The sequence below is a fragment of the Podarcis gaigeae genome (assembly GCF_964106915.1).
Source record: "Podarcis gaigeae genome assembly, chromosome: 3".
Classification (NCBI taxonomy): Eukaryota; Metazoa; Chordata; class Lepidosauria; order Squamata; family Lacertidae; genus Podarcis; species Podarcis gaigeae.
Window position 1 is genome coordinate 116921539 of NC_139680.1, and position 23718 is coordinate 116945256.

The 23718-nt window shown below is 45.4% G+C and overlaps 1 protein-coding gene across 4 annotated transcripts; it reads right to left on the reverse strand.

Annotated features, from left to right (window-relative positions):
- Positions 1-11901: 11901 nt before the first annotated feature.
- On the reverse strand, positions 11902-23400 carry LOC310841853 (uncharacterized protein). 4 transcript variants are annotated; one of them, XM_083733456.1, is made up of 5 exons: positions 23007-23400; positions 22113-22238; positions 17343-17434; positions 16977-17150; positions 11902-13729 (listed from the first exon to the last, which is right to left on the reverse strand). In XM_083733456.1, exons 4-5 carry the CDS (start codon positions 17074-17076, stop codon positions 12306-12308), a joined length of 1524 nt encoding a protein of 507 aa, XP_083589582.1. In that variant the 5' UTR covers positions 17077-17150; positions 17343-17434; positions 22113-22238; positions 23007-23400; the 3' UTR covers positions 11902-12305. The 4 variants fall into 4 exon arrangements, with proteins under 4 accessions (XP_083589582.1, XP_083589583.1, XP_083589581.1 ...); XM_083733457.1 differs by lacking the exon at positions 17343-17434; XM_083733455.1 differs by having other exon boundaries at positions 16977-17434.
- Positions 23401-23718: the final 318 nt, after the last annotated feature.

A 23718-nucleotide genomic window follows, 5' to 3' on the forward strand; every position in this document is an offset into this window, starting at 1 on the left:
TTATTAACAGGCCAATCAGATCACATTAATTCCAAATCACATCAGTTCCAGCTTCGAACGGGATCCAAACATCTCTCTTGCTGCTACTTTAATTACATAGTCCTGTCCAAATAATAATCACAGTTCTATTCAATCTTCTCTTAGTTGTTTTCCTCATCTTCTTGTTGTTATCATATATTCCTTTCTTTTCTTTGTGATCTCTGGTAGTTTCCACAAGCGGGTTGAAAACAAACGTTGTTATATCCTGTGTGGCTTTTACATTCATCCAAGAGCCATATCAAAATAAACAGACATTATTTCAACACTCCGTACAAAACATTTCCCACAGTCTGTCCTGTTTTCCACAGACCTGCCGCTCTCATAAATTTTCTCAGGGGGGCCTGCCAGGCCGAACTCACATTCTGATATAGTTACGAGCCATAGTCCTCCTCCCCCTCATTCCTCCTGCGGACACGTCTGCCATAACAGCCTCTTTTTCTAACTGCGTCACAGAGAACCTTCTTTCCTTTCTCGATGTTCCGCAAGCCATATCTTTGATTAGTAATTAATTTCCACACAGTTCTTATCCTCCTGCTTGTGATCAGTAAATTGCAACGATTCTTTCTTAGGGGAGAGGGTTATTAAATACTCACATAAGACAAAAAAAAGAAAAGTCCCCCCCCCCCTTTTCAGTCTCGTTCCGACATACCAATCTTCTGATGGGTCTTCTTCTTGATTTATTGTTGCATCCAGCCCATCGTTCCACATTCCAGAGAACCCTTTAATTAGCAGACTTTTACTCCCGATCTTCACTTGAAGTATGTGCATTTGCTTCTTTTCTAATTATTTCGAGCTGATGCAGCCAGTGCGCGATCAGAGACAGCGTCCAGGAGAGCCGGACCCACCCGAGGGCTTTGTGCCTAGTGCCCTCACCCCCTTCTTTCGAATCTGGGGGTGATTTATGGCCACAGCAGGCAAAGGCAGTGTTCCCCATGTCCTTGGGGCAACAGGGAGGCTACGTACTCCCATATCAGCCTCTTAATTACCTCGTGTGAGCCGGAGAGATGGTATTGTCGGTCATCTTCCAATGCGCCCCCTGGTGGCCCCCTGTGATTTCCAGTTTTTGGCCAACAAAATTCTAGCTGCAGTTGGGGCATACAAAAACAATCTAACATCTTTCTTGGGCAATTCCAAACCTATTATTCCAAGTAGAAAGGCCTCTGGTTTCTTAATAAAATAATAGCAGTAATTCTAACCCAGCAGCACCGGGAAGCAGTGCTTGCCTTGGACATTTGGCTGCCTGGGGTGGACCAGAAAACGCTTCATCCTCACCATAAAACTGTGGAGGCTGGAGTTGCATGAGACAGATGAGCCAAAGGGAGAAGAATGATCTCACTCCAAATGCGCTGCCACCATCATGTTTCATGACCTGATTGACATAAGTTACAAGAGTGTTGGTTCCCCAAACCACTTTGAAAGACTGTGAACTTGTGCTCCCCTTTCTCCCCGTTCTGATTCTACTTTGCTCTCCACATTAGTCCACGAACTTTTTTTCTCCCTTTGCTTAGGATTCGCACAGAATGCACCAACGACAGGGAGGCAATGTGTTAAAATAGAGGGTGCTGAATGTGTTGGAAATGGATGTCCCAGTTACTGGACTGAGATTGGAAAATGCAACAAAGAAAAGAAATGTTGCAAAAGGTAACCTCCGCTCACCAAAGAAAAGTGTTCAGACAAGCTCGCTGACATAAGCATCATCTCTCTTTCACCCACCCCTGTCCCACTGCCCAAACCCTGTAGACTGTCTGATCTGTAGTCTCTGATCTGAAGGACTTCAGGCTGAGGGATTCTCAGTACCTTTGTTAATGAGTCCTTTCTATGAAACACAATGGGGCTTACTCCCAAGGAAGCACATCTGGTTTTTGCAACATTCTAAACCATGGATAGGCAAACTAAGGCCCAGGGGTCGGATCCGGCCCAATTGCCTTCTAAATCTGGCCCGCGGACGGTCCAGGAATCAGCGTGTCCTTTTATTTAAAATACATCTCTGGGTTATTTGTAAGGCATAGGAATTTGTTCATTTCTCTCCCCCCCCCAAAAAAAATAGTCCGGCCCCCCACAAGGTCAGAGGGACAGTGGACTGGCCTCCTGCTGAAAACGTTTGCTGACCCCTGCTCTAAACCTTTTAAGGAAAATGGGGCGTTGGCATCTGATTCCAGGTGAAACAGAAGTAAATCTTATATACTGTATTTTTTGCTCTATAAGACTCACTTTTTCCCTCCTAAAAAGTAAAGGGAAATGTGTGTGCGTCTTATGGAGCGAATGCAGGCTGCGCAGCTATCCCAGAAACCAGAACAGCAAGAGGGATTGCTGTTTTCACTGCGCAGCGATCCAGCTTGCTGTTCTGGCTTCTGAGATTCAGAATATTTTTTTTCTTGTTTTCCTCCTCCAAAAACTAGGTGCGTCTTATGGACTGGTGCATCTTATGGAGCAAATATACGGTACATTTTCTTTTGTTTTTCAGACCTTAACCTCGTAAAGTGAGATTGCTCCTGGATCCTACTTCAGTCCTAGCTAGAGTCTCCACCTGCTTCTTCACCAAAGCGTCCAGATCAAAAGAAGAAGCCTTGCAAGATTCTGCATGACAAGATGAACTTCTCCCTTGCACTAAAAGCAAATTTAAAAGTCCCTTTCCCTATGTTTCTGAATTTCGAGCCTAGATGTCATTGCTTGTGAAGTCAAAATGATACATTATACTCATGAGGAAGAGGTCTCAGCAGACATGTTGATGCAGAATAACAGCATGTCTTTAGAAAAGAAATCTAAAAGGGGAGAGGATCTCCCTCCCTGCAAAAAAATAAACCAGTCCAGTGAGGAGGAGTGAGAACATAATGAGGAGGAGGAGGAATGAGCAAAAATGGGAAGGAGGGAATCAGAGGGAGAGAGAAAAAAATTCGATTCAGTTCACATGTTAAAGTAAACCAATACAAAGCAACATGTGAATTGAAACTGGACTTAACTGTCAGGGGTCCTTTACCGTTTTCTATTCTTCAAAACCGGTACTTTTCCAAATCTTGTGATGCCGTTCTCCAACTAAGAAGAACTAAGACAGATAGTGGTGACAAGAGATGAATTTCCAGGACTAATAGACAAAATAAAAGCCGACACATCAGCAGGTCTGGATGGCATCTACCCAAGAGCTTTCAAAGAACTCAAATATGAAACTGCTGATCTTCAAACCAAAACATGTAATTTGCACCATAGCTGAGGACTACAAAGTGGCCATGCCACACTAATCTTCTCAAAGTTATCCAAGGGTGATTTAGGAAAGTACAGGCTGATTGGATTCAAGTGTGTCCTCAGAAAACTGGTGGAAAGTATTCATAGAATAATAGAATGGTAGAGTTGGAATGGACTCTGGTGGCCATCTAGTCCAACCTCCTTCAATGCAGGAACCTTCTTTGCCCAAGATGGGGTTCAAACCCCCACAACTATGAGCTTAAGAAGAAGAAGAGTTTGGATTTGATATCCTGCTTTATCACTACCCTAAGGAGTCTCAAAGTGGCTAACATTCTCCTTTTCCCTTCCTCCCACACAATAAACACTCTGTGAGGTGAGTGGGGCTGAGAGACTTCAAAGAAGTGTGACTGGCCAAAGGTCACCCAGCAGCTGCATGTGGAGGAGCAGGGAAGCAAACCCGGTTCACCAGATTACAGATCTAGCACTCTTAACCACTACACCACGCTGGCTCTCTAAGAGACTTGTGCTCTACTGAGTTCTTGCTCTCTGTGTGCCGAGTAAAACCACTTTGCTTGAAACAACAACTGTTTTGCGTTGGTGCGCTAGACAGCTTTGCTTAAGCTTCCCTGGCACGCAAACAGAGAGCAAGATTAATAAGTATGGATGATAAACACACACACACCCCAACACTGGATACCAGTGGCTGGAATCCACAGACGGCTCTTGTGCTAGTGTCCCAAAGGGTTGGCCACTTTGGGGACTGAATGCTGGACTGGATGGGCCCTGGCCTGATCCAGCAGGCTCTTTCGATGTTCTTCACACAGGTGGGAGGGGCATTGATGACCTCACTGCATTTCAGGCCACTAATGTGTGCGTAGCCCAAGCCCAGGGATTTCTTTTCAGTGCCAGAACTGTGAATGGAGCTCATTGTCCTTCCACACAAAGCCTCACTCCTGGTTACCCTCCAAGCTTTCGCCATCTATCATCTAGAATGAAAAGAGCAGCAGAGCAGGGAGGATAGAGACTTTTTGTTGTTCTGCTAAACAATTGGGAGACAGCTCAAACTATTGCAAATCATCCATGAATCTACCAATAGGTACTCAGTGTCTCAGGTGGGTGCTTTTTCCTGGTTCTGCATCCTCCAGGTCTTGCCACAGGCCTGAACTTCATCATCTCTCCATCTCATTCTAGGGGGCACACTGTGCTTATGACTTGGCTAGAAGCCCCACGTTCCTTTAGGGCATGGTGATGTCCTGCTGGAGATTGCAGAGTAGTGGGAGGAAACAGCTTCCCCAGGGGCTACAAATACGGAAAGTTCATCCCTCCTAATCCTGACAACATTCTGCCTTGTAGCCGTGTGTTGAGCCTCTCTGCATCCTCTCATCCTCCCTAAGCCATGAAGATACTTCACCTGTTCTGGGCTGCCCTGTGTGTGCTGCTGCTGGCTTTTTCAGGTAAGGGATGAAGAGAAAGAAGGGAGAAGGAGACTTCTGTTCTGCTCGGGTTCTGCCTAGTATATACAGTGGACGCTCGGGTTGTGAACGTGATCCGTGCGGGAAGCACGTTCGCAACCCGCAGCATTCACTACCCGCAGCGTTGTGTCTGCGCATGCGCGGGTTGTGATTTGGCACTTCTGCGCATGCACAAAGCACAATTTAGCGCTTCTGTGCAAGCTGAAGCACCAAAACCCAGAAGTGACCCATTCCGGTACTTCTAGGTTCAGCGCAGTGTGCAACCTGAAATCGCGCAACCCGAAGCATTTGTAACCCTAGGTATGGCTGTATATTCAAATGTTTTGAGAGAAGCTCACAAATTTTAACCCAGCAGCACTGGGAGACTGTTTAAGAAGAGGCAGTCTGGAATTTTGCAAACTCACAGCAAAGTTTGCAATATTGGAGATGTGCACATCTAAGTAGCAAGGGAATTCTGTGGCATCTAGCCCTGCTTCACACTTCACGGTAAACCAGATTTTGGCTTCCTGAGACTATACATACACACCAGCTCCTAGAGAGGAGTTTCCTTTTATTTCTTTCATTTCCTTCTGCAATGCTCATATGCTACTGTAAATCCTGTAATTCAGTGGTTTTCAACCAGTGTGCCTTAGCACCGGGGGTGCTGCAGGCAACACTGGCATCTGTCCCTCTTTCCTTCCCTCCCTCCTCTGATGCCCTCTCGTGTCTCTGCCTCCCAAAGGCTGTTTGTTGCAGCAGCCCTGGCTACAAGCTCCCCAGGTGAATGGTGCCTCTGGGGCTAACCAGGGGTTGCTTCCCGGGCCCCTGTGGGGCAGTGGGAGGATGACATACTTTTCTTGGGGGCATGGGCAGCAGCTGGGGCTGCCTAGAACACTCCCAAGGAGAGGGGAGAAAAGAGGGGAGAGAGGGAACACTCACAAGGGAGGCTTTGAAAAGGGGTGTGGGGCTGCCAGCTCTGCAGGCAAGGGGTGACATAACTGGGCTCCTGAGCCCCACAGGGGTGCCACAGAAAGAATGCAGTTGGTCAAGGGAGCTGTGGAGCCATAAAGGTTGAAAACATCTCCTCTAATTGGTTTGCACACACAAAAACCCAACACAACAATGAGGGATTTTTTATTTCAAATCCCCCCCCCCAAAAAAAATAACTATAAATGTTGACTCAAGAAATACCGATTTGAGTGGTTCCAATTTCATCAGATTGTGGATATTCTCTATGATTTTATGGTCCATACGCATGCCAAGCACACCTTTACTCCGGGAGAGGATGCAATTTTTAAAAATAGGCTCCTCCAGGAAAGAATTTAAAGCAGCTATGTAAAAAGCCTTAGTCAATATTGAGTTAGGAGATTTGACCAGTTTGAAATCTACATGGAAGAAGGAGAAAATTGATGTAGGAAAATGGGAGTGGGGCTATGGAGAGTGCCTCCTTTTAAGACGGTATTTGTTCAGACACATGAATTGGCTTAAAAAATGCATTTGACAAGGTATCGTGCTTCTATCAAGGTTTCTGTGTCACTTCCAGCTCCTCTGCTTTGTGCTGAAGGAGATACAGGAACAAGGGTACTTATTTCCATGTGTGGTTGGAGTGCCCACTGGGGCTGCCATTTTGCCTAAAGTTTTTCACTGAAATAAAGAAGATTATCGGGGATCAGGTTCAGTTCTCAAACAGATTGGTTTTTGCTGTCTTTACTCCTAGATCTAGTTTGCTTAAATTACAGCAAAAAGGTAGACTCCCTGCTCCTGTTTTATAGTCTATGAACCTTTGCCTCCCTTTCCTCCTATTCTGAATTTACTCTCCGCTTCCCTGTGGACAATGATTCTCTCTCCCCCCCCCCCCTTTCTACAGGATTTGCCAAGGAAAGGCCAGAGGGCAGCAATGGTTGCGATAAAACAAGTGGTGGTTGCACCCACAAAGGTTAAGATTGGAAGTTGTGGAAATGTGAAGGGATGTTGCAAAAGGTAATGTCGGCTCCCCCCCCCCCCAAAAAAAAACCCAAACATCATCTCACACACAGCCTGTTCCACTCCCAAAGCCCCTAGACTTAGTATGTCAAGGATCCTCTGATATGGGGGACTTCAGACTGCCCTCCTTTGCCAATAATTCATCCTTGACTAATGATTTGTCTCCCATGAAACAAAATGGGGCTTCCATATTCCTAAGGAAACACATTTCTTCTTTCCATTACTCTGAATTCTGGAAGTATGAGTATTCATGTTGACCTCCTTCTGCCCTTCCTGGCCTTTATAAGTTAATAACTTACTTGAGCAGTAATTGGCCACCTTGGATTTCGGCTGAGGGACCTGCTGAACACAGAAAGCATTTTATATCACATATAACTCAGGTCACATTTTGTGCAGGGGAGAATCACTTAAGACAGTTTGTAAGATGCTTGCTAGACTTAACCATACGTTTCTTTACAGGCTTACAACATTTCATACAGCATGTCTATTTGTGTGCATTCTTGTAAGATTCATTGCTTGCAGATATCGAAGGCTTTCCATCGGACAGCGATATGATAATACGATAAGAGGGTGAAATGACTTGTAGTGTAATCCTGTACAAGCCCACATGGGTAACAGTGCAACCTGTAGCTGCAATTCTATACCTAGTGTATTTCCATTTATTTAGTGCTTTTGTGAAACCAACGACAATTCCATAAATAGAAACAATGCATATATGTAACATTTAGTTTTAAAGGAAAATCCCATATACATTGAAGTCCTCAGCTCATTAGCATATCCATTAATAAAAAAAGAAAGATGTCATTCTCTGTGTTTCCATAACAGCAGACCTGTTTGCGGGAAGGTGCAATTCAATTTTCATCCCTGGGTTTTTGCATATTCCTCCCATCACTAATTCCTTTGATGATGAATTCTAAAAAAAACCCTCATGTGAATATCTCTTGAGTGTTTCTTCTTTTGTACATTCTCAAAGCTGACCTCGTTACTGGAATATGTCATGATTTGTTCATTAGAATGTGACAGAACAGCCCTAGGCATATCTACTCAGAAGCCTCACTGAGTTTAATAGGACTTAGTTCCAAGTATGTGAAACATTCTGGCCTGAGTTCATTATGGGAAATGAATGTTCTGAAGAATCACCTAAATTCTTCCTTCTTCCTTTTCTTTTAGATCTATAATGATAGCTATATTTTACCTGCTTATATTATGGACATATAATATTTTATTATATTCCTTTTTTCCATTAAGTGAGTTTTCATTTGTTGCTGTTGTTTAGTGCCAAGCTGAGCTAGATTCTAAATAAAGATGTAAAACCATGACTGGATATTCATTCTCAGCTACAAGGTTTCCCACCCCCATCCCCTTTCCCCTTCAATTTCATAGTTTTCTGAGTGCTGCTGAAACAGAAGTAACTCTTGTGATTTTCACTTGATTTTTAGGCAAACTCAAGAACTGATCACTGCTTGATTACCCAGGATCCCTTGAAAAATCAGAGGTGTTCCCTCACTATGAGAGTCACTGGATCCTGTTTGATGTCCAGCTAGAGTCTTCTTCTTCAACCACATCAAAACAAGTCCTTCTAACATTTTCAGTGATTATATGAGCTTGTCTCTTGGAATAAAAGCAAATTAAAAATCCCCATTCCATCTGTTTCTCATTTTCAGGCTTGAGTGTCATTGCTTATGAAACCAGGACAGTACCTTATACTCATGAGGAGGTGCCAGCATGCATGGTTGTGCAGAAGCGCAAAATGTGTTTAGAAAAGAAGCCTAGAAAATGAGAGGGCCCACCAAAACAATACAATAAGGACTGAGACAAGGAAGGAAGAATGAGCAAAAACGGGAAAGAGGGAATGAGAGGCAGAGAGAGGAGATTCGATTCAGTTCACATTTAAAAGTTAACCTACCAAATTCTCACTTTCTGAAGCAAGATGCAAGGCAAAGCACATACTCCGTTCAAAATCAGTGCTGCTTCAAATCTGGCGATTTGGTTCTCCAACCATGAGATGTATCAAAAGAAAACACATATAAAGTATTCATGAACATGACCAACAAAAATGCATCACATTGAGGAATATTGAGACACCCCTCAAAAAACACCCTCCAGCTCAGGAGACCCCTCCCCTCCCGAAAATCCCCCCCCCCCCGTCAAGTGGATTTTTCTGCTTCTGCAGCCGCTTTTCACCCCAGGAAAAGAGACGGAGGAGGAAGTGTCCCAGGCGAGGAATGAAACGCACCTGTGATCCTGTGGGGGCAGGTGGGGGTCGTTTGTTGCCCAGGGGGGTGGCCCCTCCCACTGGGACTCTTCCCAGTTCAAAGAAAAAGAGGGACCCCTGCCATCCTTTCCCTGCATTTCCTGCCAGAAAACCAGTTTCTACTGGGCTCCCAAAACCACATGGAGGCAGGAGACCCCATTTCCCACCCCAGAGCAGGGCTGGACCAATCAGAAGCCTCTCCATTGGACAGCTGGCCAATCCCCTTTCAGATTCCCCTGGGCCTCCTCCTCTCCTTCGCTGGTTTCCTGAGGGAGTTTTCCCCCTGAGTTTCCCTCATGGCTGCTCCCCCTCCCAGCTTATCCTTCATTTCTCCTTCCTTCTCCTCCTGTTCCTCTTTCCCCTCATTGTTTGGGGGCAGCTGGATCCCCCCCCCCCCGGCCCAGGCAGGCCATTTAAGAGCCCACGGAGGCGGCAGGGCCAAGAGAAGGCGTTTCTCGCCCTTTTCCAAAAATAGGCGGGAAAGCCATTTTGTTTTTTCTGGAGGCCCCAGCCGCTCCCAGAGACACCATGGCTCCCCTGTGGGCCTTGGGGTCCCACGCCCTCGGGTCTCTCCTCCCGGATCAAGGAGGGCGGCACCTTTGGTCCTCAGCCGCCTTCCTGCCATGATGGCTTGGCCTCCACAGGGCAGCCTCTCTCCTCGCCATGTTGGCACCACGGAGGAGGCCTCTCCGTTGGGAGACGCGAGGCAAGCGGCCTTGGGGGATCCGCCAGGTTCTGCAAAGGGGGCCAGGAGGGAAAGCCCCTCTCTGTCTCGGAGGCCCGAGGAGGAGCAGAATAACAGTAGTAGTAGTAGTAAGGGCTTTATCCCCTCAAAGGTGAAGGGTTCCCTCATGGGAGTTTGACCCCCGGAGCAGCATCCTTTGTCACCCCAAGAGTCAGCGCTAGGAGAAGGGCTCCACCTGCAGGCCTAGGGGAAAGGGGGCTCTTGCCTAGACGAGGCTGGAGACTCCCCTTCTGGCCCCTCGGGGTCCCAGGAGCCCTTTCTGGATGGCCCTCACTTGCCCCCCAAATGGGCCAAGACATCTGTTCCTCTTTCCCCTCAGGCAGTAGTTGAACAGGAGAAGTCGCTCCCATTCCTGATCCCTGCGGGTCTCAGGAGGAAGTGGGGGGACTCTAGGGAGCTGGCTGAACTGGGGTCCTCCCAGTCCAGCCCAGACAAGAAAGAGAGGGAGCTCTCAGAAGAGGAAGCCATTGCGGAGAAGAACCGGACTTGGCTGTTCTCTGCTGAGGGTCTCCTGCCTTTCTTCCAAGGCTTCCTGGGGGTGCCATGGCCAGAGGAAGAGACAGGGCCCCCACCCTGAATCCCCTGCAGGGCCCTGGGGAGCAAGCAGAGCCTGCCTAAGTTTCCTTCCCCAAGGCTTTGGGGTAACCTTGGGGTGCGGAAGGAGGAACCGCAAATGGAGCTCAGACTCCTGGCAAGTGGGGAAAGGAACATGATATGGCACTTTCCAGATGTGTCTCAATACAATACGATAATCTTTATTGTCATTGTCCCATACTGAACAACGAAATTGAAAAAATGTACATCAGACATTCAAAAACCAACAAGCCTGCTATCCCAACCTGGTCAGCCCCCTAAAAACTCTGATACCCCATAATGAAATACAATATACTCTCATAGAGACTACCTTACACTGCATCTAAAACCAAAATCACATTTGGATAGAAACTGTTTCTCAGGTGGCTAGTCCTAGTCTTTATAACCCTGTACCTTCTTCCAGAAGGCAGAAGCTGAAAGAGATCATTTCCGGGGTGCGCACTATCCTGCACTATCTCTGCAGCTTTTTTATGTAGCACCAACTGCAAATGCCTGCAGGGCCATGAGTAGTATGTATGAAAACATCAATGCTAAATTGAGCAGATAGCCTGAGGCAGCGCGGATTATTGTGGGGGACTTCACTCACACAGATGTGAGGGCAGTACTCCCAAAATCCCATCAGCACATTGAGTGTGCAATAAGGGGAGAAAATACTCTTGACAAGGTGTATACGAACATCAGCCGGGAATATGAGGCGCACCTCGGTGGTTCAGATCATGTGTCCCTGCTTCTGACACCAGTGTACACACCCCTCGGGAAACAAGGCCAGCTATAAACACGGATGGTTACTCTGTGGCCTGAGGGAGCCTCTCAGCAGTTGCAGGACTGTTTCCAGGAGACCGATTGGAATATGTACAGCCAACAAAAGAGGATGCAAAGCAATTCCTGAAACGGAGAACAAGGCAAGCTATGATTTCGTTTGAGGAAAAGAAATTAAGATGCCTTCTTCCCCATCCCCAGTGGATTAAAATGTCCAAAGATTAGGGAAAGAAGAAAGAAGAGGAAGAAGGATTGGATGAACATTATAAAAGACCAAAATTTTCCATTGTGACTTGGCTGAGATTTGTTGGAACAGTTTTTAAAAGGCTTTATAGAAACTGGACCTAGAAACTGGAGAAATACTAATTTGGATTATTAGACGATCCTTATAAGAGTCATATTGCACTGTCTGAGTTGATTAAGATTTGAAAGCTGGGCTGGGGGGGGGGGGAATGAAGGGAAAGTGTCATCTTGGTGAAGAGGATAAGAAGAGTTTGGATTTGATATCTCGCCTTTCACTCCCCTTCAGGAGTCTCAAAGCGGCTAATATTCTCCTTTCCCTTCCTCCCCCACAACACTCTGTGAGGTGAGTGGGGCTGAGAGACTTCAAAGCAGTGTGACTAGCCCAAGGTCACCCAGCAGCTGCATGTGGAGGAGCGGAGACGCAAACCCGGTTCTCCAGATTACGAATCTATCACTCTTAAGCACTACACCACTGTATACGAAATACAGCTGGGTTTATTCTGGATTGCAAATTATGAATAATTGTTGCTACAGATGATTTTCAGACGGAGATGGGAGTTTGCTTTTCGGTGCCTGCCCTGTGGAACACCCTCCCAGTAGATGTCAAAGGAAAGAACAACTACCAGTCTTTAAGAAGACATCTGAAGGCAGCCTTGTTTAGGGAAGCTTTTAATATTTGATGGATTACTGTATTTTAATATTTTGTTGGAAGCTGCCCAGAGTGACTGGGGAAACCCAGCCAGATGGGAAGGGTATCAATAAATGATCATCATCATCTATTTTTTAGTATTTTTAATATTTTTAATATTTTATATTAAGATTCCTTTATTTTGAATTTAGGAGGACACACATACGAAGAGGACAGTTGGAGGTCCGAGGGACCTGCAAGGAACGCAGGGAAGGAAGGATCTCTCTGGGTGGGATACGGGGAGAAGAGGGGGTCACGCAGGGGAGAAGTGGGGGAGCCTGCCTTTCTATGTGTTGACGAATGATATGATATATATGATACAAATGTCCTAAACAGTATTTTTAGTTTATATCCCCCCCTTTCTCTTTTCTATACAATTGTATTTTGTAAGGGTTGTTTAATATTTTTTCTTTTATTTCTCTTTTTTGGTTTCTCCCCTGTATGAATTCTGCGATGGCAAGTGAGATGGGAGCTATTAGTGAAGCTCTTTCCACATTCCAAGCCCTGATAGGGTTTCTCCCCTGTATGAATTTTGTGATGCAAAGTGAGATGGGCCCTCTGACTGAAGTTCTTTCCACATTCTAAGCACTGATAGGGTTTCTCCCCTGTATGAATTCTGCGATGGGAAGTGAAATTCACCATCTTACTGAAGCTCTTTCCACATTCCAAGCAGTGATAGCGTTTCTCCCCTGTATGAGTTTTTTGATGCAAAGTGAGCTGCGTCCACTCCCGGAAGTTCTTTCCACATTCAAAGCACTGATAGGGTTTCTCTCCTGTATGGATTCTTTGATGCGAAGTGAGACTATGCCTTTGACTGAAGCTCTTTCCACACTGCAAGCACTGATAGGGTTTCTCCCCTGTATGGATTCTTTGATGGGAAGTGAGATTCACCTTCTGACTGAAGCTCTTTCCACATTCCAAGCAGTGATAGGGTTTCTCCCCTGTATGAATTCTTTGATGGAAAGTGAGATTCACCTTCTGACTGAAGCTCTTTCCACATTCCAAGCAGTGATACGGTTTCTGCCCTCTATGAACTCTTTGATGGGAAATGAGAGTGTCCTTCCGCCTGAAGCCCTTCCCACATTCGAAGCACTGATAGGGTTTCTCCCCTGTATGAGTTCTTTCATGCAACGTGAGTTTGGCCCCCTCCCCGAAGCTCTTCCCGCATTCGAAGCACTGATAGGGTTTTTCTCCTGTATGAATTCTTTGATGGCAAGTGAGACTGTACCTGCGAATAAAGCTCTTCCCACATTCCAGGCAATGATAGGGTTTCTCCCCTGTATGAATTCTTCGATGGGAAGTGAGATGTGCACTTTGACTAAAGCTCTTTCCACATTCCAAGCACTGATAGGGTTTCTCCCCAGTATGAATTCTGTAATGCAAAGTGAGCTTGGCCGTTTGACTGAAGTTCATTCCACATTCCAAGCACTGATAGGGTTTCTCCCCTGTATGAATTCTGCGATGGGAAGTGAGATGGGAGCTATTAGTGAAACTCTTTCCACATTCCAAGCAGTAATAGGGTTTCTCCCCTGTATGAATTCTTTGATGGGAAGTGAGATTTGTGCTTTGATTAAAGCTCTTCCCACATTCCAAGCACTGATAGGGTTTCTCCCTACTCTGTGCTCTTTCATGTGAAGTAAGGCTATCCCTCTGAACGAAGCTCTTTCTTTGACGGGAGGTGGACTGGGAGCTCTGACGGATGTTCTCTCCACACTCTGAATATTTATATGTCTTCTCCAATATGTGGATTCTGTTGTGCTCCCCCTTGTTCTTCCCTTCCAGTTCATCACCATCTGCAATGAAGAGAGAAGCGAATTAGAGCCTCAAGAAGAAATGGAGCTCCAGATCATTGAACAAAGTTAATGAATGCTTGTGATAGAGGAAGAACTAAAAATAGTTAGATGTGGGGCCTTTTCTATAGTTTTCACTCCCTTTGTTGGCTGGTATTTACTGACATATTGCTTGGCTTTTATCTGGAATGGATCTTGTTCTGGCTCAATCCTGGAATCCACTCCATCTCCAAGGTCAGTCATCTCTTTGGTCAATCAAATGCAAACAGAAGCAAAAACAACAAGCCTGACAGAATTTGCATCAACTTTCCTAAAAACTCTGAAGCCGGCATTTAAGCAGGCCTGGGTGGTTCAGAGAACCCTGGTCACTGTTTTATTTATTTATTTTTAAATGATATTTATTCAAAGTTTCATCAATACATAGAAAAACCCCAACCCTAACCTGAAAAAGAAAAAGAGGGAAAAAAAGAAAAAATAAAAATCTCAGATTACAGCTTTTCATTTGCTTAATTCTTAAACCTTTTTGTATTCTAGTTTAATTCATTATTTCAGCAAATTCTTCCCATATTTCTCAATTTTAATTTAAATAATTAATCTTCACAATCTATCTTATTTGTTAATCAACATAACCTTTCCATCTTTTAATATAATCTGTTATTCAATTTACCTTAATCTCTTTAACCTTATCTTATCTTAAAAATCTTAAAATTTCAAAATCACATCACATTCATACATTTCTCCTTAAAATCATTTCTACTAAAGCCAATTTAGTTCCTTTCCAGCATAGTCCCTCAAATTTCATTAATATTACACTAATTCCAAAATTAACAAAAGAATTTCCCTTCATATCTCTAATTTTCATCCAACGTCCCTTCTTCCTGGTTTCAGGTCATGTCAGTCCTTTCTGTCCATTACATAGTCCATCAATCTGGTGTTCTAATGTCCGAGGCCCTTAAATCTCTTCTAGGCCCCTTCTGCAAAAAAAATTGTTCTTGTTTGTGCTTACGCACTTCTTTGTCTATTGTTGGTTTCTGGGGGAGTGGGTCTCCAGAGGGTTCCATCCAGTGATGGTTTCCATTTTCCTTCATCAGATTGTCCCCTTCCCCCCAGTCCCACTCCCCGTCTTCATCTTTGTAGTCCAAAAAGTATTTATCCAGAAGATAATTGTTCACCTGTTTCATAGTCCCACTAGAGTTAAAAGCTTCCTTGACTTCAAATACTTCCCAGCACTCTCCAAGTTCAATCTTCCAACACAGTAACTTTTGTTCCTGCAGGACTTTGGATCTTTCCATTTGTGTTGTTTGAGAAATAGCTACTGCCTCTTCCTTCTCCATCTGCCCTTGGACTTGCCTTGTCAAACCAGATCCCTGAGTTGATCGCTGTATAGCTTCTTTATCCTTATTCCCTATTAAATCGTATTCACTGGCCACAGCATTCATAAAGTCCAATTTTTCATTCATCAAGCTTATTTTCTCGTGCAGCTGCTCCAGCAAAGCATTAGTCATGCCAAGGGCAGACACCAAACCCTCCTGCCAACACATTTCTGTTCAAGGACAAGGTCAAACGGCTGGTCCCACGATCCAAATCTCACATCTGTTGAGTCTCCAAGTAAGCTGCGACAGCTAACTGACAGGCTCCCTCTAGGGGACACAATTTCTATTTGTATCCATTTTTAAAATATATCCAACAAAGGAAATTACTTTCGATTTCAAGTCCTTTCAGTTTCAAATACTTTGTTTCTTTAAAGAGCAAAAATGCAGAAAGTAGCGTTGAAGTTAATTTGTTTCTCTTTTCTTTTTCTTTTTTGGCTATCTGTCAAAGTACTCCACTTTCAATCAATGGACATCTCAAACAGTTTCTGTCCCGACACCCCGTCCCCAGGTTTGGGACAGTGGAAACTTAAATTCCTTTTCTCTCTTCCTGCAGGATTAAACAGTCAAATCCCCCCCCCCTTTTCTCCTGCTTCCAAGGGGGTTTTGTTTAAAAGAACTTTTCAGGCTATTAGGTTGCAAGATCTTTGCTTCAATCTATATACAAGAACAGGAGGCAGACTTCCTGTTTACACCTTCCCGCTTCGTGCCTAAGTCATAAATTTTGCAGATTTCTTAATCCGATTCTCCGTTTTTACTCACGGGTACTTGATTTAGAGTCCAAATGTCATCAGGAAAAAGTAGCGCTCTGCAGCGATGGCTGCGCGGCTTCCCTCCATGGAAATAGTGATCGGTTCGCAGCACCGCGCTGCTCACCCCACTTCACTCCGGAGCCCTGAAAATGGGTTTCCTCGTGGGTAGGGGAGGCACTCTTGGTGCTCTGCCGAACCCCACGTTCCCAGGCTTCTCCGCCTGGGATTTCTAGCGTTCCCCCTTCTGCGCCGTGGCGGGAAGACTCAATTTCCACAGAGCCCGTTCCTCCAGTCGGAGGAACTCCACCATTCGCCGATGGCACTAACCCAGAAGTCTCTCCAGAGAATCCTGGTCACTGTTTTAAAAGGCATGACTAGACGAAGAACATTCACAGAGGAAAGTTGACATCCCTCCATTCTGGGTTCACGTTGGGAGATGTTAGAATCCCAGATGCTGTTGGTCTCCAGCCAAAGAGTTGAAGTTCATCACATACTGGTATGTATGGAACGTCCACACCTTGTCTGTGAAACAAACAGCAACATCTTCACCTGAACACTCCCCGTCAGCTGTTGCCTCAATCTGGTTGGTCTAAATATAAATTTATAAGTAAATCGCTTTCTTCTCTTTGAACCCCCCTCCCATGTCCATGAGGAGACCAACTCTGGATTGTTTCATTAGCAACAGAAGAGGAAAAGTGACTATAACTCAGTTCAAACCAATTCATGAACCCAGAACTAATACACCGACCACTAATGATGAACCGTATGTTAAAGATAATCCTGCAAAATTATTCTGCTATTTTTGATATGCAAATGGCATGCGAAGACTTAGTCTACATATTTGTATCATTTATTAGTCCTATGTTCCTTGTTTTTAAAAGCAAATAAAAAGTTATTCCAAAAGGAAAAAGACAACACACAGAGGCCCCATCTGCATTCAAACTGCAAAGCGGGATCAGTGAGATGACCAAGGAGCAGGCAGGCAGGCAGGTGGGGGAGCCCGAAAAGGTGCTCCCCCTTCTCCATCCATCCGCCTGCCTGCCTTCCGCCACCCCCTAGCTGAGTAAGCCCCTATACCTCTCTGGCTCCATCCATCCAGGTCCCCATCTCCACTCTCCTAGAACTCACCAGATCTCTCGGAGGTCCCTGGGAGGGAACGCTCAGTGGTTGAGAGGAGGGATGCAGGAGACAACCTGACCAGGTCAACCATCCATCTTCCCCCTTCCATCCTCACTAGCTTTGAAGGATCTGTGTCTTTTATCCTTCCTGAGGAGTCAAGGAGCCAAAAGAAGCTGCAGGGTCCTGGGAGAGAGGAAGAAGCAAAGGCAGCCTCAGAGGCCCTGCAGGGATTTTCTGGCTGGAGGGGAAGCCTCCCAATATGTTGGGGGCCCCACCCACAGCAAAATCCCTGCTTTATCTCATTTCTGGCCAGAGAGCTTTCCCTCCTCACCCTCCATCCATCCATGTCCCCATCTCCACTCTCCTGGAACTCACCAGATTTCTCGGAGGTCCCTGGGAGGGAACGCTCAGAAGTTGTGGGGAGCGATGCAGGAGACAACCTGACCAGGTCAACCGTCCATATTTTCCTGTGACATTAACATATAATAATAATAGTAATACATTTTTATTTATACCCCCCTCCCCTGCCAAGACCGGGCTCAGGGAGGCTAACAACCAATAATATAAAGTTGATTAAAATACAATTTAAAAGATTCAGATACAACATTAAAACATTAGGATGCAGTCTCTTCACAGGAGAAAGGAAAGAGAAAGAGGGGGAGGGAATCAAACTGATTCTAAGCCAAAGGCCAGGTGGATCAACTCTGTCTTACCGGCCCTGCGGAAAGGAATCAGATCCCGCAGGGCCCTGGTCTTATGAGGCAGAGCGTGCCACCAGGTCGGAGCCAGTGTTGAAAAGACCCTGGCTCTGGTTGAAGCTAATCTAACTTCCTTAGGGCCCGGGACCACTAGGGTGTTGCTATTTATGGACCCGGGGCATACCGGGAGAGGTGGTCCCATAGGTACGAGGGTCCTAGGCTGTGAAGGGCTTTAAAGGTCAAAAGCAGCACCTTAAATCTGACCCTGTACTCCACCAGGAGCCAGTGCAGCTTGAAAAGCACAGGGTGAATATGCTCCCATGGCAGAGACCCCGTGAGGAGCCTCGCTGCAGCATTCTGCACCCGCTGGAGTTTCTGGGACAGCTTCAAGGGCAGCCCCGCGTAGAGCGAATTACAGTAGTCAAGCCTGGAGGTGACCATCGCATGGATCACTGTGGCCAGGTCGGGGCAGGAAAGGTAAGGGACCAACTGCTTGATGCGGCGAAGGTGGAAAAATGTCGCCTTGGCTTTTGCTGTAACTTGCGCCTCCATGGAAAGGGAGGCATCAAGGATTACACCCAAGTAGATTCAGAGCTACACCCAAGTAGATTCAGAGCTGATGAAGCGGCTGGGCCAAAGCCGAAAGGTAAGCTGGATGTGGTCAAAAATGAGATGGCAAAAATAAATATTGACATCCTGGGCATCAGTGAACAAATTGGACAAGGATGGGCAAAATCAGTTCAGATGAGCATCATAACTACTACTGTCGGCAAGAATCCCGTAAAAGAAATGGAGTGGCCCTCATAGTCAAGAAAAGAGTGGCAAAAGCTGTACTGGGATGCAATCTCAAAAATGATAGAATGATCTTGATATGAATCCAAGGCAGACCTACAAGAAGTTGAATACAGATTTCCAAAGAATAGCAAGGAGAGACAAGAAGACCTTCTTAAACAAGCAATGAAAAGAAATAGAGGAAAACAATAGAATGGGAAAAACCAAGATCTGTTCAATAAAATTAGAAATATGAAAGATCGTACAAAGATTACCATAATAAAGGACAAAAGTGAAAGGACCTAACAGAAGCAGAAGACATCAAGAAGAGGTGGCAAGAATACACAGAGGAATTATACCAGAAAGATGTCTCATACACCCCAGGTAGTGTGGTTGCTGACCTTGAGCCAGACGTCTTGGAGAATGAAGTCAAATGGGCCTTAGAAAGCACTGCAAATAACAAGGCCAGTGGAAGTGATGGTATTCCAGCTGAACTATTTAAACTTTTAAAAGATGATGCTGTTAAGGTGCTACACTCAATATGCCAGCAAGTTTGGAAAACTCAGCAGTGGCCAGAGGATTGGAGAAAATCAGTCTACATCCCAATCCCAAAGAAGGGCAGTGCCAAAGAATGCTCCAACTACCGCACAATTGCGCTCATTTCGCACGCTAGCAAGGTTATGCTTAAAATTCTACAAGGCAGGCTTGAGCAGTATGTGGACTGAAAACTCCCAAAAGTGCAAGCCGGATTTTGAAGGGGCAGAGGAACCAGAGACCAAATTGCAAACATGCGCTGGATTATGGAGAAAGTTAGAGAGTTCCAGAAAAATATCTACTTCTGCTTCATTGACTTCACAAAAGCATTTGATTGTGTCGACCACAGCAAACTATGGCAAGTTCTTAAAGAGATGGGAGTGCCTGATCATCTCATCTGTCTCCTGAGAAATCTCTATGTGGGACAAGAAGCTACAGTTAGAACTGGATATGCAAGTATTGATTAGTTTAAAATTGGTAAAGGAGTACGACAAGGCTGTATATTGTCTCCCTGTTTATTTAACTTATATGCAGAATTCATCATGCGAAAGGCTGGGCTGGATGAATCCCAAGCCGGAATTAAGATTGCCGGAAGAAATATCACAACCTTGATGGCAGAAAGTGAGGAGGAATTAAAGAACCTTTTAATGAGGGTGAAAGATGGTGAAAATATGGTCTGAAGCTAAACATCAAAAAACGAAGATCATGGCCACTGGGCCCATCACCTCCTCCCAAACAGAAGGGGAAGAAATGGAGGCAGTGAGACAATTTACTTTCTTGGGCTCCCTGATCACTGCAGATGGTGACAGCAGTCACAAAATTAAAAGATGCCTTCTTCTTGAGAGAAAAGCAATGACAAACCTAGACAGCATCTTAAAAAGCAGAGGCATCACCTTGCCAACAAAGGTCCGTATTGTTAAAGCTATGGTTTTCCCACTAGTGATGTATGGAAGTGAGAGCTGGACCATAAAGAAGGCTGATCGCCGAAGAATTGATGCTTTTGAATTCTGGTCTGGAGGAGACTCTGGAGAGTCCCATGGACTGCAAGAAGATCAAACCTATCCATTCTGAAGGAAATCAGCCCTGAGTGCTCACTGGAAGGACAGCTCCTGAAAATGAGGCTCCAATACTTTGGCTACCTCAAAAGAAGAGAAGACTCCCTGGAAAAGACCCTGATGTTGGGAAAGATGGAGGGCACAAGGAGAAGGGGCAACAGAGGACGAGATGCTGGGACAGTGTTCTCGAAGCTACCAGCATGAGTCTGACCAAACTGAGGGGGGAAATAAACACCACCTAACAGGGTGGGTCCAGTATCACCAAATAAATGAGGTCTTCAAAGCTGACAAGAAAAGGGGTTTTGCAATTTCAGTATTGGATAAAGAATTATTACATAACAAAACAAAAGTAGTTTCTAAAATGTATGGAACCTTATCGGAGTGGGAGGATGTGAATGAACAGGTAAAGGCGGTAATGATCAAATGGGATATGGATTTAGGTAAACCTATTCAATTAACATCATGGGGAAAATTATGGAAGGAGAGTTGGAATTTTACGGCTTGTGAGGCAATAATAGAAAATTTGATAAAGATGTTTTATAGATGGTATTTAACACCAACCAAGATATGTAAAATGTATAAAAGAAAATCAAAATTATGTTGGAGGTGTAACCAAGTAGAGGGGACACTTCTGCATATGTGGTGTAAAATCAAGGGCTTCTGGGATACGGTGTATGAAGAACTAAAGAAACATTTGAACAAAAATTTGCCCCCAAAACAGAAGCCTTTTTATTGGGAATATTGGATGCAGATATACCAAAAGAAAATAAGGAAGCATTTCTTTACGCCACAGTGGCAGTGAGAACATTAATTGCCAATTAATTGCCAGAAATTGGAAAAAAAGAAATAATTCCAACAAAAAAAAGCACTTTTTGGAGGAGGGTCCATGGTACTCGCGGAGAGACCTTAAATTTTCTAACTACTCCAGGTCAACGCTATCTTTCCCCTTAATTCTTCATGAAGTTTCCTAAAACCAGTTATACCATATGCCTTATACCATTTCCTAAAATTCTATGATTATCCCTGCTGTGTTTTATTTAATGGAAATTGAGACTGGTTTCCTAGGTGAAGCTTTTTCCACATTCTAAACAGTCCCCTGCAGGAAATATTTCATGGAAAATTAGTTCCAGTTACAGATAGGAAAGTAACTATCCAGTTACAGATTTATTTATTTTTTTGTTATGGAAAATTAGATTCACCAACTGAATGAAGCTCTTTCTATATTCCAAGCACTGATATGGTTTCTGACCTGTATGAAGCTTTTTCCAAACACCCCGCTGTATGAAGTATCTCATGGGAATTGTGGGTGGAGCTGCGAAGGAAGCTTTCCACATTTCAAGCACTAATTCTTCCCCCCGTTAGTTCTGGGAGCTCTGACTCAAGTTCTCTCCACACTCTGAATATTTATATGGGTTCTCCATTCATTGTGTGGATTATCTTGTTGTCTCCTTTCTTCTTCCTTTCCAATTCACCACCTACAATCTGCTGTTATATGGCAGTATCATCATTAATAATAATAATAATAATCCTAGCCTGAGGAAGAAATTGAGCCTGAAATGACTGAACAATGCAAATAAATACTTGTGACAGAGGAAGAAGGGAAGGGAGTTACTGCCTTTTTTGGCTGGTATTAGCTAACTTATTTATGGGAACTGGAGATTCAAAAAGCCTGGCTCTTTCCAGGGATGGATTTAATTTGGCTCAGTTATGGAATCTGCTCCAGCTCCAAGCTCAGTCATTTCTTTGCTCAACCAAAAACAGAGAGATGCAGAAAGGGAAAGAGAAAATTGACAGGATGTACCTCCATGTCCCTAAGATCTCTGAAGCCTACATTGAAGAAGGCCTGGGCAGCTCAGACCAGCCTCATCATGGTTTGAAAAGGCAGGACTGGTGGAAAAATATTCCCAGAAAGAACAGGAAATACATCTCCTATTGAGAGTTTTCCATTCCAGGAGAGTTGTGGGTGTGTTAACATCTCAGATGCTGTAGGTGGCGCTATTGGGCTCCCTCAAAATAGAGGAGGTTTGTCCTTCAGAGATCTGTATGGAATTTCAAAACTGATCTTATGATCCAGCAGGGAACCTTACCAGAGAGGCCCCGATCCCACGATTCTCCTCCTTGACTTCCTTCTGCAGAGCTCTCTGGTCAGGATCCAGGAAAGCCCAGTCCTCCTCTGTGAAAGGAACAGCTACGTCTTCAAAGCACACTGGACCCTAAGAGAAAAAGGGAGCATAAAGATGATCGTCTGCACATTGCTCTGTTCATTTCTGTAACAATTTCCTTGTGTATTTAAACGATGGGTATTAATCTTTGTGTAAGTGGGGCAATTCCATAAAATAATAATTTTATTATCTATATGGCACTCATTTTCAAGTAAATCTTTGCAAGCATTCCCATTTTCCAGATGGAAAGACCTCCTCTCTCTTCATCTGGTGGGGTGGACCCTCCCAATGCCCTCAAGCCAACTTCAAGGGGCACCAGGAGGAGGAGGGGAGGGAATGTTGGTTGGCTGGCATCCATCTGTCTTAGGGGACCATGGAAGAGTGTGTCTTTGGGAGTGAGGTCTGGGGGAGAGACATGTGTTGTTGCATCTGGGACAGAGGAAGTGGTCCGGTTGTGCTGCTGCAGATGCAGAAGTGCTTTTCTATCCCCCATGTGCAAATGTTCCCGTCTGACTGCAGCCTCTGTTCACAAATGTGACTTTTCCCTCCATCTTAAGGGGGTTTATTTTCTTGACCCAAAGTCCCCTCCCCCAAAAGGAAGGCAGCATCTGGATCCCAAGGAAGAACAGGGCAGCAGACCTCCTGCGAAGTGGCCCCTCCCTGGCTTGGCAGGGGACAAGGGAGGAACCTCTGCTCCCTGACTTGGGGGTCTCTCCCCACCATGCATGATCTGAACAGGGACCCCCATGCCCCCTCCCTGCACCCCTGGGACCCCCTTCTCCCCATTGCACCCTCAGGGGGAAGAGAGAGGTGACTCACCGGATTCCAGGAGGGGCACCAAGGAAGCTTTTGCAAAGGAGAGGGAAGAAAGCGGGGAGGGAGGGGCTTCTGCTCTGGAGGACCTTGCCCCCTCCCCCTTCACTTCCCGTCCTCTCTAGGAATCCAGCTCTGCTCCATTTAACCCTTACAAAGCCTAGCGCGCCCCTCCCTCTCCCTGCCTTCAGTTTTCCTGCTTCTGCGCCTGCGCTCTAGGGGCTGCTCCCTTTTCTCCCTCCGGGTCAAGGACTCTGCCCCAAGGAGCCCACATCCAAGCAGACTAACTGCAAGGGAAACGGGGGGGGGGGTGTTCCCCTGGCTCTCCCCCAACATAGAGGCTCCTGGATCCCAAGGAAAGGCTGGGAGGGAGAAGAAGCGAAGGGCCGCCTAGTGGCGGGAGGTGCTCCTTAAAGGGAGTGAAAGGCGGGATATCAAATCCAAACTCTTCTTCTTCTTCTTCTTCTTCTTCTTCTTCTTCTTCTTCTTCTTCTTCTTCTTCTTCTTCTTCTTCTTCCTTGGGCTCAGAAATGGCTCCCTCAAGACACCCCTCCAAAAGACACCCTCCAGCTCAGCGGGGGGGGGGATGGGGGGCTTCCCAGCCGGGAGACCCCCCCAAAAAAAAAAAATTCCCTGCCCTCAAGTGTCTTTTTCTGCTGCAGCCGCTTTTCATCCCAGGAAAAGAGACGGAGGAGGAAGTGTCCCAGGCGAGGAATGA